Source organism: Botryllus schlosseri, chromosome 15, assembly GCF_051294905.1.
Source record: "Botryllus schlosseri isolate E-star chromosome 15, Bs_hap1, whole genome shotgun sequence".
Classification (NCBI taxonomy): domain Eukaryota; kingdom Metazoa; phylum Chordata; class Ascidiacea; order Stolidobranchia; family Styelidae; genus Botryllus; species Botryllus schlosseri.
This window is the reverse complement of record NC_137250.1, coordinates 12560786-12575428: the sequence shown is the minus strand read 5'-3', so window position 1 is coordinate 12575428 and position 14643 is coordinate 12560786. Positions and strand designations below refer to the sequence as shown.

At 39.8% G+C, this 14643-nt stretch overlaps 1 protein-coding gene across 3 annotated transcripts; it reads left to right on the top strand.

The window, feature by feature from the left end:
* Nucleotides 1–2631: 2631 nt before the first annotated feature.
* Nucleotides 2632–13704, top strand: LOC145456888 (organic cation transporter protein-like). 3 transcript variants are annotated; one of them, XM_080335029.1, is made up of 14 exons: nucleotides 2633–2855; nucleotides 2912–3028; nucleotides 7156–7285; nucleotides 7393–7496; nucleotides 10438–10592; nucleotides 10660–10784; nucleotides 10844–10948; nucleotides 11014–11103; nucleotides 11178–11263; nucleotides 11981–12063; nucleotides 12123–12272; nucleotides 12455–12563; nucleotides 13077–13307; nucleotides 13604–13704. In XM_080335029.1, the coding sequence occupies exons 1-14, from the start codon at nucleotides 2710–2712 to the stop codon at nucleotides 13635–13637; spliced, it is 1665 nt and encodes a 554-aa protein (XP_080191155.1). In that variant the 5' UTR covers nucleotides 2633–2709; the 3' UTR covers nucleotides 13638–13704. The 3 variants fall into 3 exon arrangements, with proteins under 3 accessions (XP_080191156.1, XP_080191155.1, XP_080191154.1); XM_080335028.1 differs by having other exon boundaries at nucleotides 2634–2855; nucleotides 13077–13311; nucleotides 13608–13698; XM_080335030.1 differs by lacking the exon at nucleotides 12123–12272 and having other exon boundaries at nucleotides 2632–2855; nucleotides 13077–13311; nucleotides 13608–13699.
* Nucleotides 13705–14643: the final 939 nt, after the last annotated feature.

Genomic DNA, 14643 nt, shown 5'->3' with positions numbered 1-14643 from the left:
TTAGGGTATCAACGTCAACGTCTTTGGGTATTATCATCATATAGGTCTTGTATTTCATTTTGTAATAAGTACTTGGTGTCAAAAGCTTAGAACAGTGATTCCAAACTATTTATATATTCTCATTATTGCGTCACAATTTGGCCTTTGGCTTTGAATCTAACTCATGCGTTGTGTTATTTACTTTATCGTGCCGGTTGCTCTTGATAAGAGGCAAGCGAAAAGTTCTTCGAATGAATAAACGTTTCTATGAATGTACTGTTGAAAGCTGTAATCACGGTTTTGTTTATTTAGTACTCTGTCGATGCACAGATCATGTTGTGGACCAATCTAGTAAAGCAGAGGTCTCAAACACGCGGACCGCGAGACCATTTTGTGCGGCCCGCGGCGGCATTTTGGATTTTTAAGTATTCGACAATATTTAACTGCAAAATATATATTTTTTTATTTGAGAACTGGAAATTCGTTCCAAAACTACTCCAGAAGCCTGAAACTACTCATCAAACTTAACTATTACATCATTTTCAAAAGTTACCACGCAGTAGAAGAGCAACTACTACGTCACACTACTTGTTTATGGTGGTAAAACATGACCCGCTGATGAATCGTGACTGAAAATTGAGATTTGGACTTGGCGCGAATGTTTGTAGAATTACTCGATCCCGGACGCAATGTGTGATAAAACAAAAAATGACTTGAGTTGAGTCGGGTCAAACGTTATAATCAGAGAAGGAATTATTGTGACTCAGAACCCCGTGACTTAGTACAACCACCGACGCAGCAAACTATCAAACTGGTATGGGGAATGGTAATATATCAAAAGGTCATAGCATATGTTGTGTATTTAGATATCTAAGCAGCTCGGTATGGCAAACATTGGCATTATGTTGCCCTCTTGATGTATAGTTAGTTACATCCTGTGTCATCTTGGGTATCTTTATCCTTGTTATCGTCGCCAATTAAATGTGGCGAGTATAAAGTAGTCATAGCCCCGATTAGGCTGTAGGCCTACTGCTACAATGCTCTGATATTAGATCAATCTTTGTAAAATTCTAAAAATATTCTACCTATAATTGTGACACGTGAAATTTCCGCTTGCTGAAAATTTTTAACGCGACAGCTTTAACGATGTCCTGATTCATTTGTACAGGGTTTTGGTGTCCACAACTAAATATACAGCAAATATGCCAAGTACACCAACAATTTTATTCAAATATATTAAAATGTGTTTTTTTTCGTGCCAGGCGTGAATTCACAACAGTAAATCACATTGTCACGATGTGTGTGGAATGCCGGTCTGCAAGGTCCCGTCAAATAAGGCCTACTTGGAAATACATGGAATTTCCCTATTATCGATGCTGCGGCCCGCGGCGCCATCAAAAATAGGAATTGGCCCGCAAGCACATTTGAGTTTGAGACCTCTGTTAAGTAAAGTATGTTTAGTTAGATGTGTAATGTTGTAGATTTTTATTATCGTGACTCAGCGAAAAGTAAGTGTTCCCCGAAGGCTTACAGATTAGCGTTGGGTTTCCTCGGGATATTAAAGGCCCGCTGGCCTAGATCCACCTTCGGTAAGAATCAATGTAAATTACTTGTTTTCAATTCTAAACGCACGTGGTTGGATTCAGTGCCTTGTATATGATGGTCATTTCTATTGGCTTACATATCACCGCATCGTTATGACAACGCAGACTGATATTGTACCCTGATTGCTTGTCGAATGCTTACGATGAATGTCTTCATGTATGTCTATGAGTACATTCATGGAAATAGCTCCTGAGTATGGTGTATACATGTTCGTTCAATCTATGTCAAATGTGTTGTAAAAACGCATGTTTTTACGCGTTTGCGGAATCAAGTTTGGTGCTTGTAAATATATACAATGGTGTATCTTAGACCGTAATCTATCTGCTACTCTTGATTTCTCAACCATTCCTTGGTCGAAGAATCATTCTTCTCCTGGGTGATCATTCAGAAAGATGCCACGTAACTTTCGTGATTTAATATTGAGTCTTTACAGTGTATAAATACGAGCATATAGCATATACGTATAGCTGATTGTCGTGATATATCGAGTAGATGGCTTTCGCTTCATCCGATTTGACTTGTGACGGTAGCACAAATAATTAAATAGCACTCATCAATGATTAGACAAGCACGCTACTGTGATCATGCTTACTCTTGTGTATTTTGTGCATTACTTGACCTTACCTATGGTACGAAGCGAATATCTATAGCCAGAGGGTTACGTGCGAATTGACAAGACGAGGTTGCGTCCAGAGAATTTTGCTGCTACTTTTACTCCGACGTCTCTTTGAGGGCAAAGGTTGTAGTCTCGTTAGTTCTCAGAGTAAGATGTATCAATGGCTTAGAAATACATATCGTTCAACTCTTTCAGCAGACATGCAATAGTTAACCAAGTTTTGACACTGAGCAGAGAGTTTTAATTACCAAGACGGGTAAACAGAAACACATTCCCATTCACAACAGCATGAGTGACGTCTATTGTACTATTGTAGCACTTATAACAACACACTATTTGCAATTATAAATCAAAAGGCTGGCATTGAGACCACTGATACATACTGCTATTGTAACAATCGTAACATTATAACATTCATGTTATCCTCATTTTGTCTGTAACTATGACAGGCTTAGAGCGAGTCACTTAAAGAGAATGGGAGCTGAGTGACGATTTATAGAACTGGCAGGATGATAGATTTCGACTCGGTCCTCGACAGCATCGGCGACTTCGGAAAGTACCAGATTCTCATTATGATTCCAATAATATATTACCAAGTTCCCGGAGGTCTCAACAGTATCGCCCCCGTATTCCTCTCATACAAGCCAGATTTTCGGTAACGAATTTGTCATATTATTCATGGAAATAGCTATAAAGTTTCGAAAATTTCAGATGCTTGGTGTATCCCTTCGACAACACCACGATATTTCCGAATTTAACTGATGCTGAAATTGTTAATATAACTACGCCAACGGACGGCCAAGGGAACCCTGCAAACTCTTGCGTCAGGTGTAAATTTTTTTAAATGCAAAAATGCCACGTTGTTAAAAATATTAATTATACTGTTCTGTAACATGGATCTTGCAATAGGTACAGATGCCTTGCTTTGATTCCTGTTACATAGATAATGAATATATTGAAGGCCTGAGTGGACTAGTAATCCGTATACCCATTACCCACCATGCAAAGTTCGTCGTACGAGTGAGATCGAAACTCTTGCATTCGTGGGCGATTCCTAGATGAATAGATGGGTATGGGTATACAAGACAAAGGCGTTAGTCAGATGCCATGATGGCACGTTTGAATTGTATACGTTAGAATATGACGTCATAATTTAGGAATAAGATACTAAAATCAGGGAGCGGCAGTACATTTTTCCTCCAGATCAGTGGTTCTGAAGCTGGGTGGGCGTGAAAGCACCTGAAGGGTGGCGCGAAGCTGCATTCAACTGGGAAATTTTTTCGCGCTTGGCGCGATTTACCTTCGATTCATGATTATTGCTGTGTGTATAGTTCGAATTTCATATTTGACAATCCTCTCATCAACAGTCATAACCGTCCATGTCATCAAACTTTCCGTTAGGATTTCTAGCATTCTGGTGGCATTTTGTGATATGACGATAAGGAGGGGCCGAAATTTTTCACTATCATAAAGGGAGGGCGTGTCTAAAAATGTTTGAGCACCACTGCTCCAGATATAGCTACGAAGACTTCGCAACATAGCCCCAAAACAGTTTGTGAGACCACCAGTTGTTAGCTTTAATGGCATAGTGTACCAGGGGTGTCAAACATACGGCCCGCCAGACGATATCATCCGGCCCTCGAAGCAATTCTGAGTAGATTCCAAAATGCCTATATTATCCAGTATATTTATAACAAATGCTCAGATTTTTAGTAAGAAATAAGATACTTTCATTATATAATCCCTCAATACAGCATACTTTCATTATATAATCCCTCAATACAGCAATAATCGAGTATGTTCATTGTTCGTCGTAGGCGACACTGCAGAGATGGAAGTCGGGCCGGGCTTTTCGGGTTCGGGCCGGGTTCGGGCCCAAAGTTATAAAAATTATCGGGATTGAATCGGGCCGAATAGTCACTACGAAAAGCATTGACTTCATATACAAATTTGATTTGCATATTTTGTTCGAAAGTGGCACAACTACATATAAGATACACCAATACCGTATCACGTATAAGTATGGCAATATCTGTGAATAAATTTTATACGAAGTACGAACCCAGATAAACTTCATTATAAGACGGCCCGAAGACTATGATTGAATAATGAAACAATGTCAGCTAAATAGTAAACAAGTGTCCCAAATACGCCAGACATTGATCATTGTTCAGGCCACATTGTGACGAAAACATGACTTACGGATGGATGGATTACCATGCTGGAGCCTGGATTACTACCAATTTAGTTTTAATTTCGATGAGGCATGCAGAACTGAACAGCTAGAAGCAGGTGATGAGACGACGGCTTCCGTTGTGGCACAGCAGAATTGATCGATAGATGTGTTACGGCGGTGTTAATATTTATTAAAGAAAGCTTTTAGATGCGCCATAGTGATTTTGTCGTCCATGGTGAATTGCTTTAGGTCTATACGGAAACTAACTTATATTGTATTAGGCTATGTGACAGCGGTAGTATTGTTATATAGCAGTGTTGGGATCAAGTCACTACCTTCGAGTCACGAGTCATTTCGAGTCATTGCGCATTTTGACTCGAGTCAAGTCAAGTCAATCGATTTTCAAAGCTGACTCGAGTCAAGTCAAGTCACTCGATTTTTGGAGGTGACTCGAGTCAAGTCGAGTCAAGTCAAGTCAAGTCAAGTCACGAGTCAAGTCACAATTCAAGTCAAGTTGCCATTTCGAAGTATGAGGCATGATTGCATCATTGCATTTTGCTAGCTGTCTGAAATACATATTGAGTGGTCCCTGATTCTGAACCGCTAAACGAATATAGAGTTGAATATACACGCAAGAAGGCGCTGTATCGCTCACATATACGTAGAACTGGTAAACTATACGTTGATAGTCACCAGCCAAAATAGAGAATAGAGAATTGATTGAGAACGAATTGATAAGATGCAATACATTACCCATTTACAAATTGAGAGACGAACCCGACTGTATCCAGTAACTGTTGAGGCTATTGAAATAATCAATTCTTCGTATAACGTGTGAATGCAACGCCCTTTGTATGGATGACAGTTGACTTGTATTTTGAACACACTATTTTTCTCATCTTGGCCAATTTCATTCCTTTATTTCTTTAATTTAGTTTAATATTGAACCATTTAATACAGTTCACATTTTGCAAAAAGGATGGTGGAACTAAGTTAACAGTGGGGCTGTTTTCAGCGTATTCTCATTCAGATATATTAAGTTCTCTTGCCATATGCAAGATTGCTATCGAAAGAAATCAAAGTGAGAGCATTGAAAGCGTTGAAAAGCTCGAAATTTGAATCGTATATCAGCTTATTTGCTCGCAACAGTTGAAATTGCTATTTGAACTTGGTTTCGGGCCGAAACGGGCTCAAAACTCGACCGTCGGGTTCGGGCCGGGTTCGGGTCCGGCTCACCCGGCCCGATTCCATCTCTGGGCGACAGCGGGCTTGTGGTTTCACTCTAGTTCAGGAGTGTCACACTCAACTTTAATCTCGGGCCGGATTCAACCCTTCAGATCGCTCGCGGGCCGTACCAGTCGAATAATTCAAAAATTTGACCTCAAAATCCATACCCTTGCTTTTCATTTGAATTCTTTATTATTACGCCTTTATAAGCCTACTATTCTAGCTACGGGCCGATATTCGCAAACGATGGAATTGGCAATATTACGATGACTGGCCGGTTGAATACAGTTATAAATCGCTGAAACAGTGGCTATAGCGATGATACAGTGGCGTTGTAATTTGCTTCATTATTATTAAAGCGCGATTCGTGTTTCTCTAGGGACCGGGGACCTTTTGAGGTAAAAGTGATGCAACAGTGCGACCACAGATTCTTGAATTATATTTCCGTGTAACTAATATATTCTCCATGTAACCTGTATATAGCGGTTTCACTTCTGTGAGGAACTAGTTTTGGGTCCATTTTCCATAACACTCTAAACTCCGTATGCAGGCTTTTGCCTTCTAGGAATTGAGTGCCAATGTTAGGACTTGCTCGTAATGGCGACTAGAGTGAAACCACAGCACCACTGTCGGGTTGTTATAATTTAGCTAATGAACATAATCTACATTTGCTATCGTGGCGGAAGTGTTTCTTACTAAAAATCCCAACATTGGTTAGTTACGTGCTGGGAAATTCACGCATTTTTTTCAATCTACTGCAGATGCCGCCCACGGGCCGTATGTTTGACACCCCTGCTCTAGATGCTATTTGTAACAACAAGTCGCTGACATTGGTACCCAATTACGAGAAGACAAAAAAAGTGCACGCATCTGTTCTGGACAAATGGACCAAAACCTATTCCTTCGTAGAAGCGAAAACACCTGAAACCGTTATATGCAAGATAAATATATAATATTATAATTACACAGCAGTATAAATCTGCGGCCGCACTGTTGTATCAATTCTGCATCAAAAGGTCCCGGCCCCCAGAGAAACCCAAATCGCGATTTAAAGATATGTCGGTATTCAAATGACCAAATCGCCGTATTTCTTTTGGCAATTCTGTTGTTTGCGAATAAAGGTGTTGCTAGAATTGAACATCTATGGTCCGTAATATAATGTAATATACTAACATAGGATTGATAATAAAGTATTCAATGAAAAACAAGGGCATGGATTTTGAGATGCTTTAAGCCGTAGGTTGTCGTCATAGGAGTAGTCGGGGACAAAAGACTCCATTTCCCCCTCCCATTTTCAACTTATGCATTGTGACTCTAACGTGTCCCTACGTCTCGTCAGATTCGGCTGAATAGCTTGATATAGCATTAGCATAATTCGATAATATGAATTGAATATATGTCTTGAGCGAATAACATGACAAGTATAACTAAACTTTCACTAAATCTGCAATTTACCAAATAGCTCTGTGGCTCACCTCAAAATGCTCCTGTGGCCCACGGGTTGAGTACCCCTGTTCCAATCCCTATGAATAACCAGTTTCATTCTGAACAGATACTCGTATTCGACAGCAACATGTACAGAGAAGATGGACCTTTCGTGCGTTAACATATCTTCTCCAACCAATCCTTGCAATACCTATCGTTTTAACGATTCCCTATTCTCCGAGACCACTGTTACAGAGGTAAGTCTTATGTATAGGCCTATTACGTAGCCTACATGTATATTGTACATCGCACAATATCAATAGTTGCGATGTCATATAAAACTGATCACTCACTTGTTTTATAGTTCGAACTGGTCTGCAATCGCAAGATTTTGGATGGTATTTCTACATCTGCCTACCTCGTTGGAGTACTGGTGTCATCTGTTAGCATCGGCTACTTTTTGGATAGGTTTGAATCTTGTTTATTCAACGGAATATTGTATTTTCTTTAGTGAACCTAGCCCTGTTTATTTCGTGGTTTTTACTATTAGGTAGGATTGCGTGTTCTTATCGCGCGAAACGCCATTCATTAGTTCAGCTTTTCGGCCAACTTTTTCCTACCACCGACCCCTAAATTTTTTGGTGGTTGCATGAACCCCCTAAACTTGACATTTGGGAAGTTCATGACTAAAATGTTACTCAGAAGCAATGTTCCCTCTAATTCTTCACGATTTTGCGCGCACTCACCAAAACAATGCGCGATCCCTTGGACAACAGCTCGTAACGACTAAAAAAAAGGTTATCAATTCGGCTTTTTTGTGCGCAGCTTAGATCATCTGTACGCAGAGATCGTGTGAGCACTGCGCAACTGAGCAATTGCGCAACTTCGAGGGAACATTGCTCAGCAGACTGCAGACTTGATTTAAAATAGGAGAACTTATTAATGTACTGGGCTATCATGTTATTATGCAATGTTTTTGTGTCATTCTATCATGCTAATTACCGGTTACTATATAAACAAGTTTTGTAGTTGAAATGACGTTTCCTAATTTTTTTTAAAAAGTTGAAAAATATAGGAAGGCCATTGATTTTTCAAAAATTTCCGAATAGAGTCACGGTATAAAAAAAGGTTGGTCCGGGGCCCAGTTTGGCACCCTTAATCTAGATCAGTGCTTCCGAACCTTCATCGGTTCGCTAACCACTTTTATGGCAAATTTCGTTGTGCTACCAACAGTGAGATATTACCAAACGACTGTCAATCTAATTAATGAGCATGAAACAATGTATCCCCATGCAATTTACTATTAAAACGCGTAAGTTAAGCTTGCATATTAGCAGTGGCGGCTCGTCCTATAGGGCAACTGGGGCATTATCCCACCTAAAATTCTGTTCAATAACAATTATTTACCATTTATAGACGTACAGCAATCTATATATACCGAAATCACAGCGAAAATCGCATTATTCTTGTCCTTTCGCTTGTAAATGCCCATTGCCCATAGCCTATATCGCGAAGTCTCTGCGGAAATCGAATTCTCTTCTGTGTTTTCGCTTTGCGAATGCCTAGCCGGGGCATGCCCCGGTAGCGCTCATAACAAGCTTTCACTGTCTATTCTCTTAAAGCCGCGCACAATAAAGAAACGGTGATTTACTCTCTCCTATTCATAAAATTACCGAGCAAGTGGGGCACAATAGGTCTGTGCCCCTTAGGTGTGATGTAACAATCGTATCTATATCTGAACTCAGTTACCGTCATATGCGTTTAGTCGACCTTTGCTAGTATAGGTCGATTTTGATGCTGTTTCACAGCATGAAAACTCTTGAAATTTGGAAGTTTAGGGTAGTAATTCCGTTTCCGAAGTTAGAGTGTTTCCTGATCCGTCATGTATCGCAAACAGATTTTACTCAAAAGCCGGTATTGGTATCCATTGATTTTGACGATGTTCAATACTGAGATCGGTTATGACATCTGGCCTTAATGTTAGTATCGAACGCTGTACCAAGTTTTAAGTTAGTCACTGAACTATGTTAGTGGTAATTTCGTTTCCTAAGTCGAGTGAGAGCTGACTCGTCATTTATCGCTAACAGATTTTACGCAAAGCCGGTATTGGTCTCTATTGATTTTAACGATGCTCCTTACCTGGATCCGTCTCATAAGCTTTTGCATGGTATGTCTTGATTTTAGTATCGAACACTGTGCTAAGTCTCAAGGTTGACAATGACAATGACAATGATTAGGGCAGTAATTTCGTTATCAAGGTCGAGTATGGTAGAGATGTGCTCTGATCTGACACTTTAGCCTACAACGCATTGCGGATTTCACGCAAAAGCCGGTGTACCTGTGGTAACGTTAACTGTGTTCCATACTGAGCTAGGTGATGAGATGATGATATCATTCTCAGTTTGCATTCAAATATTTACTTTTATATTATATTCTCCAATGTCAATTTCACCGTGAAATTGTGGCCTTCAAGCTTACAACCCCCTGTCAAGCCCGATAGCTATTTCGTTTTCGATGGCGGCTAACAGCTGATCACTTGATCAGCCTATACCTAAGTAAATTTTACGCAAAATTCGGTGTTGGTCTGTTCGCATTAATTTTAACAGTGTACCATACCGAAAAGGGCCATGAGGCTACTCGATGATGTCATGTAACAGTGTACTAAGTTTACGGCTTTCATCCACGTATTTATTCGGTAATATATTTTCCAAAGGCGATTTCGCAGCAGACCTATAGACAGTAATAAAGCCGTATGTGTCGTGTTACAGTCTCCAGTTTCAAGGCCAAAATCTCCTATGCTGTACCGAGACCGAATTTCCAAGGCTGCTATTCTTAGTTCTTCAGAACGATGTTTTGGATTCAATATGACAGGCCCATTCTATGAGATAACAATTGCGTATGTGTCTCGTTGACCTTTCCAATTAGGCTTACGCGATCTCTCGAGTTACAGTCATTTCCATTTCTGCAGATAATTAGTCAGGTCTAGTGCGAACAATCGAACATGAACCGTGTTGAATCTTTGTTCCGTACGCCGTTTACGCAGTTACCACACTTCAAGTCACAGCTCACCGGCAGACCTCTCGTGGCGCATACGTTAAAATCACTTTCATGTTACCGTACCATCATTAAGTTACTTGTTCACGTTGGAAAACGCCATTATGACGTCATCTTGATAAAAAAAATCGCCTGCAGCCCTTGCCCCACCACCCGATATTGTCACAAGCCGCCACTGCATATTAGATTTTATCAGATCAAGACTAGGCTTGATTAGCTTGATTATCCTACTCTGAAAATAGTCAGAAATACCGCGAATGAAGTACACCTATATATATTTGAACAACCGCCACATGTAAGATCGTTCACAAAACATAACTGTGCTTTTATCCACTTTTGTCCATTGCATTCACAGGTTTGGTAGAAGGAAACCAACGATATTGTTTTCTTATGGAATGCTGCTGTCGATGCTGCTCACTGCGTACAGCCCGTCACTGGCAGTATTCATTGTTGGTCGCTTTCTTGTGGCATTTTTCACGTTCGGAAGTCATATGGGTGTATTTTGCCATGGTAATCTTATCGTCGCTCATATGCAGAAACGCATGCGACTATTTTCAAATACGTTCTTTACACACAGTTATTGAAATAGTGGGGACTCGTTGGAGAATGTTAGTTGGCGTTCTATATCACTCGGCATACTGTGTTGGCTACATGCTGTGGTCCCCGATTGCGTATCTTTACAGAGACTGGCACAGAATGCAGGTGCAGATTTACGTCATGTCCCGTACCCGACAATTGCCTTATCGCAGTTCCTTTCGCAGTTGGCTTGCTTGATCGTGTCAGCTCCATTTGTGTTGATGATGATGATTGTGCCAGAATCGCCAAGATGGCTATTTGCTAAGGGCCATTTAAAAAAAGGCGAGAAGGTAAATTAATGAAATAAAACCAATTGTTATCAGCGTGAAACAATTTTCTCTCTATTGCCTCGAAGATAGTGAGCATGATGGCGAGGATGAATAATCGTCCAGTTCCGAAAATTCCAGCTGATGAAGAAAACTATTATTCTGGAAGTGTAGAAGAGGTATATGTTCAAGTATCTCACATTTTACACAGTCGTCTTCAATGGCATGTCGTAACGACTTACAAAAAATTCAGGATGACAAGATAGTTAAATACTCAACGCTCGACCTTTTCCGCTACCCGGGATTGAGAATATCGACTCTCAAGATTGGATTTTTTTCGTAAGTTCACTTTAGTTAGGGGTTTCCCGAAGAGCATTGAGTATGCATTCATTATGTGTGTATCAAAACCATAACCTGAAAGCCTATCTTGTATTCAGTATATAGGTATTTGAATAAGGATTGATGTCATAGTTCTTATCGGTATGTTTGCTTGTACATCGATATTTATAGTGTAATGTAGGGATAAAAGGTTCTTATCCACATCCTTGCAATCGGCGTATTGCTCTATATTAAGGGCCATTGTGGGTAGGGTTGCATTTAAAACAAATGGTTGTTTAAAACACTTTGTTTAAAACATGTTTCAAACCGTGTCTTAAAGGCCTTTTTTTAAAAAACAAAATTGTGTTTTTTAAGCAGTAAAATCATGTCATAATTGTGCAAATACTTTCCAAAACATGTTGTATGAGCCTACTGACAATTACCAACCGGTATAGTCGACTTATACGATATGGAATGGTTGGAACCCTCAAAATAATCGGTTCAACAGCTATAGTACGGAGATATTTCGTCAAAAAAGCAATATTTACCCTAGATTTTCAATTGTCAATGTCAATCCACTATGACGTCAGAGCTGAATATATGTTGCGTAATGGCTTAAAAAAAACATGTTTTAAACAAAGCCCTTGTTTTAAACATGTTTGTTTGAATTGATTTTTGTTTTAAATGTAACCTTAATTGTGGGTGAATGCAAATTCAAATTATGGTTGTATTTTACAGGATGGTTAACAACACTGTGTATTATGGCATAGCCTACAATATGGGCAATCTCTCAGGGAATATATTCCTCAATAATATATACGGTTAGTAAAACTCCGTTTACAGTGAGATATCTTAAGTCATGCGAGACAATCCTATAAAGGAGGGTTGCTCGAAATTGCCGGTAATGTAATTTGTCTTGGTATTGTGCAATTCACCGGAAGACCTAAACTGATGAGCGGGGCCATCGGTGGCGCGGGGTTGTTACTTCTCGGAACCGGCGCATTAAGCCAACTTGCAGGATCAAACGAAGGTGAAATTGAACATACGCTTTAATGTGTGATACGAAATATCTGGATATGTAATTTAATGTTCTCGTCGTTTCTCCAGCTACTGTGATGTTTTTTTATTACGCAAACAGACCAATATGATTCTTGCGAACTATAGATACATTTCAAGTGGATACAGTTCGAGATCGTTCTTTATATTTTTCAGTATTGTCCGTCATAATAGTTGTGTTCATGGTACTGGCAAGAGGATTGATATCTGGCTCGACAGCGGTTTATTGTTGTTATGTCGTGGAATTCTATCCAACATTCATAAGGTAGGAATATATAAAATGATAAAATGAAAGGGATGGAATTACCATTTGAGTCCGTGTATTAATATCAAGAATGACCAAGATATATATCCCAATTATCCATACACCGACATTGAAATGTCATTATATTGAAATTCCAAATCTGCTTGAGTGGAAGGCCCAGCTACTGTGTCAGCGCCGTGGAATCTCAACTCGTATAAATCTCTGCACAGTAAAAATGCCGAGTACACGAGCACCTTTATTCAGGGAGATATTTTGAAAGTGAACGATAAATTATTGGCAGACTACTCCCAACTTGTACTGCATTTCGAACTTGGATGAAGCAACGTTGAGACCAAATCACTATCTTCGAGTCACAAGTCTTCTCGAGTTATTGCATATTGTAACTCAAGCCTAGTCTAGCGAAAATTTTTGAGTCGAGTCATCCCAATACTGGAATCAAGTAAAGCTAACAAAGCCTTATGACATGGCAGTAGCTCCTGCAACAATTCTTTAACGCTAAACGTTTGTTATCAGAGGCAATGGGATTGGCTTCACTTCGACGATGGCACGAGTCGGCAGCATCACTAGTCCATTTCTAATTAGTATCGGGAAGCAAAATCTGCTTTGGGTACCGGATACGGTCCTCGGAATTTCTTGTTTAATAGCAAGTGTTGTTGCAATGACATTACCCGACACAACGAATGTACCGATGATGGACACGATACAAGAAGCAGAATCGTTCATAGGAAACCATCGTTCTGGGAGGCAAGTACAAGTTTAACATACGTTGCAGTCACATATCAGTAAAGCTCCATTCACTGACTAATATAGCTCAATATAGGCCAATTAGTTCTATAATATCCTAACACTCACGGACAGCGTAGTATGAGGATCATGCACGAACGATTGGATGTCTGTTGTCTGATGGCCGCGATTTATTACATTAATATATGGCAAGCGATAGACGCGTGAAATGTTAAGGTATTACTTCGTATAGTTGCTATAGATATATTGATTTGTACAAATTATCTCACTCATTCAAATTTTCGTTCGTTTGACAGCAAGCGACAGGGACAATATACTGCAATCGATTAAATGCTGGCATGATGGATTTCGAGAACTCGGTTATATTACACAATGGTCCAGCTCGAATCGGCAGAAGCACTTGTACTCCAATACGCTATTCTCGGGCCATAAACTCGCTGATTCCCGCTGCCAGGACGTTTAGGCTACCTATTAGGCCTACAAAAATTGATCGGCTATTACGTAGGTGGAGCCTATACTGCTACCTTATTTCAGGAATAAACGTTTGACGAGCCGTGTATTGCCTATATATAAAGTTGAGGATGGTACAACGACGGTCTAGTGAAGAGAAAAGGGACTGTTATAATCTGATCAGTATCATTTTTTATCAATTCAAGATATCACATGAATTGTAATACGTTGATACAGATGGGAAGGAGTGAAAACAAAATATAGTAAATAGCCTATACATACGGAGTTCATGCAGCATCAAAAATAGTACACTGAGCTTGAGCCCTCTCTTCGCACCGATTATTCGGGATTTCATGGCAGTGATGCCATATTGTATGATACGACTGATGATACACATTATACCAGGGGCGGGCAACTTCTCCAGTCGGCGGGCCGCATATAGGAAAATTAAATACTTGGCGGGCCGGATTGCTGAATCGATACATTATTCGCCCATTTATCCACATATACAAGGAATAAATCGTATTTAATGAATGTATTTTAACGACAGCAATGTAACTTCAAAGCCATTTCTCGCCAATAATGACGAAGACCATGTGGATTTGAGAACGGCATTGTCATATAGGCACCAGACATGGGGTAATCGCGATTAGTAATCGTAATCGATTACGGCGATTACAGCATTTTCAAGTAATCGTAATCGCAATCGATTACATTCGAAAAAATCCCTAAGTAATCGTAATCGTAATCGACTACTTCCAATATTTAATCGATTTCTTTGTGAAAGAACGATTACTTTTTATTTGTACAAGAACTGTGACATAAACTGAACACTCGTGAACAAGGAAGAGATATTATACCAGTTATTGAGAGCGTAAACGTCTGA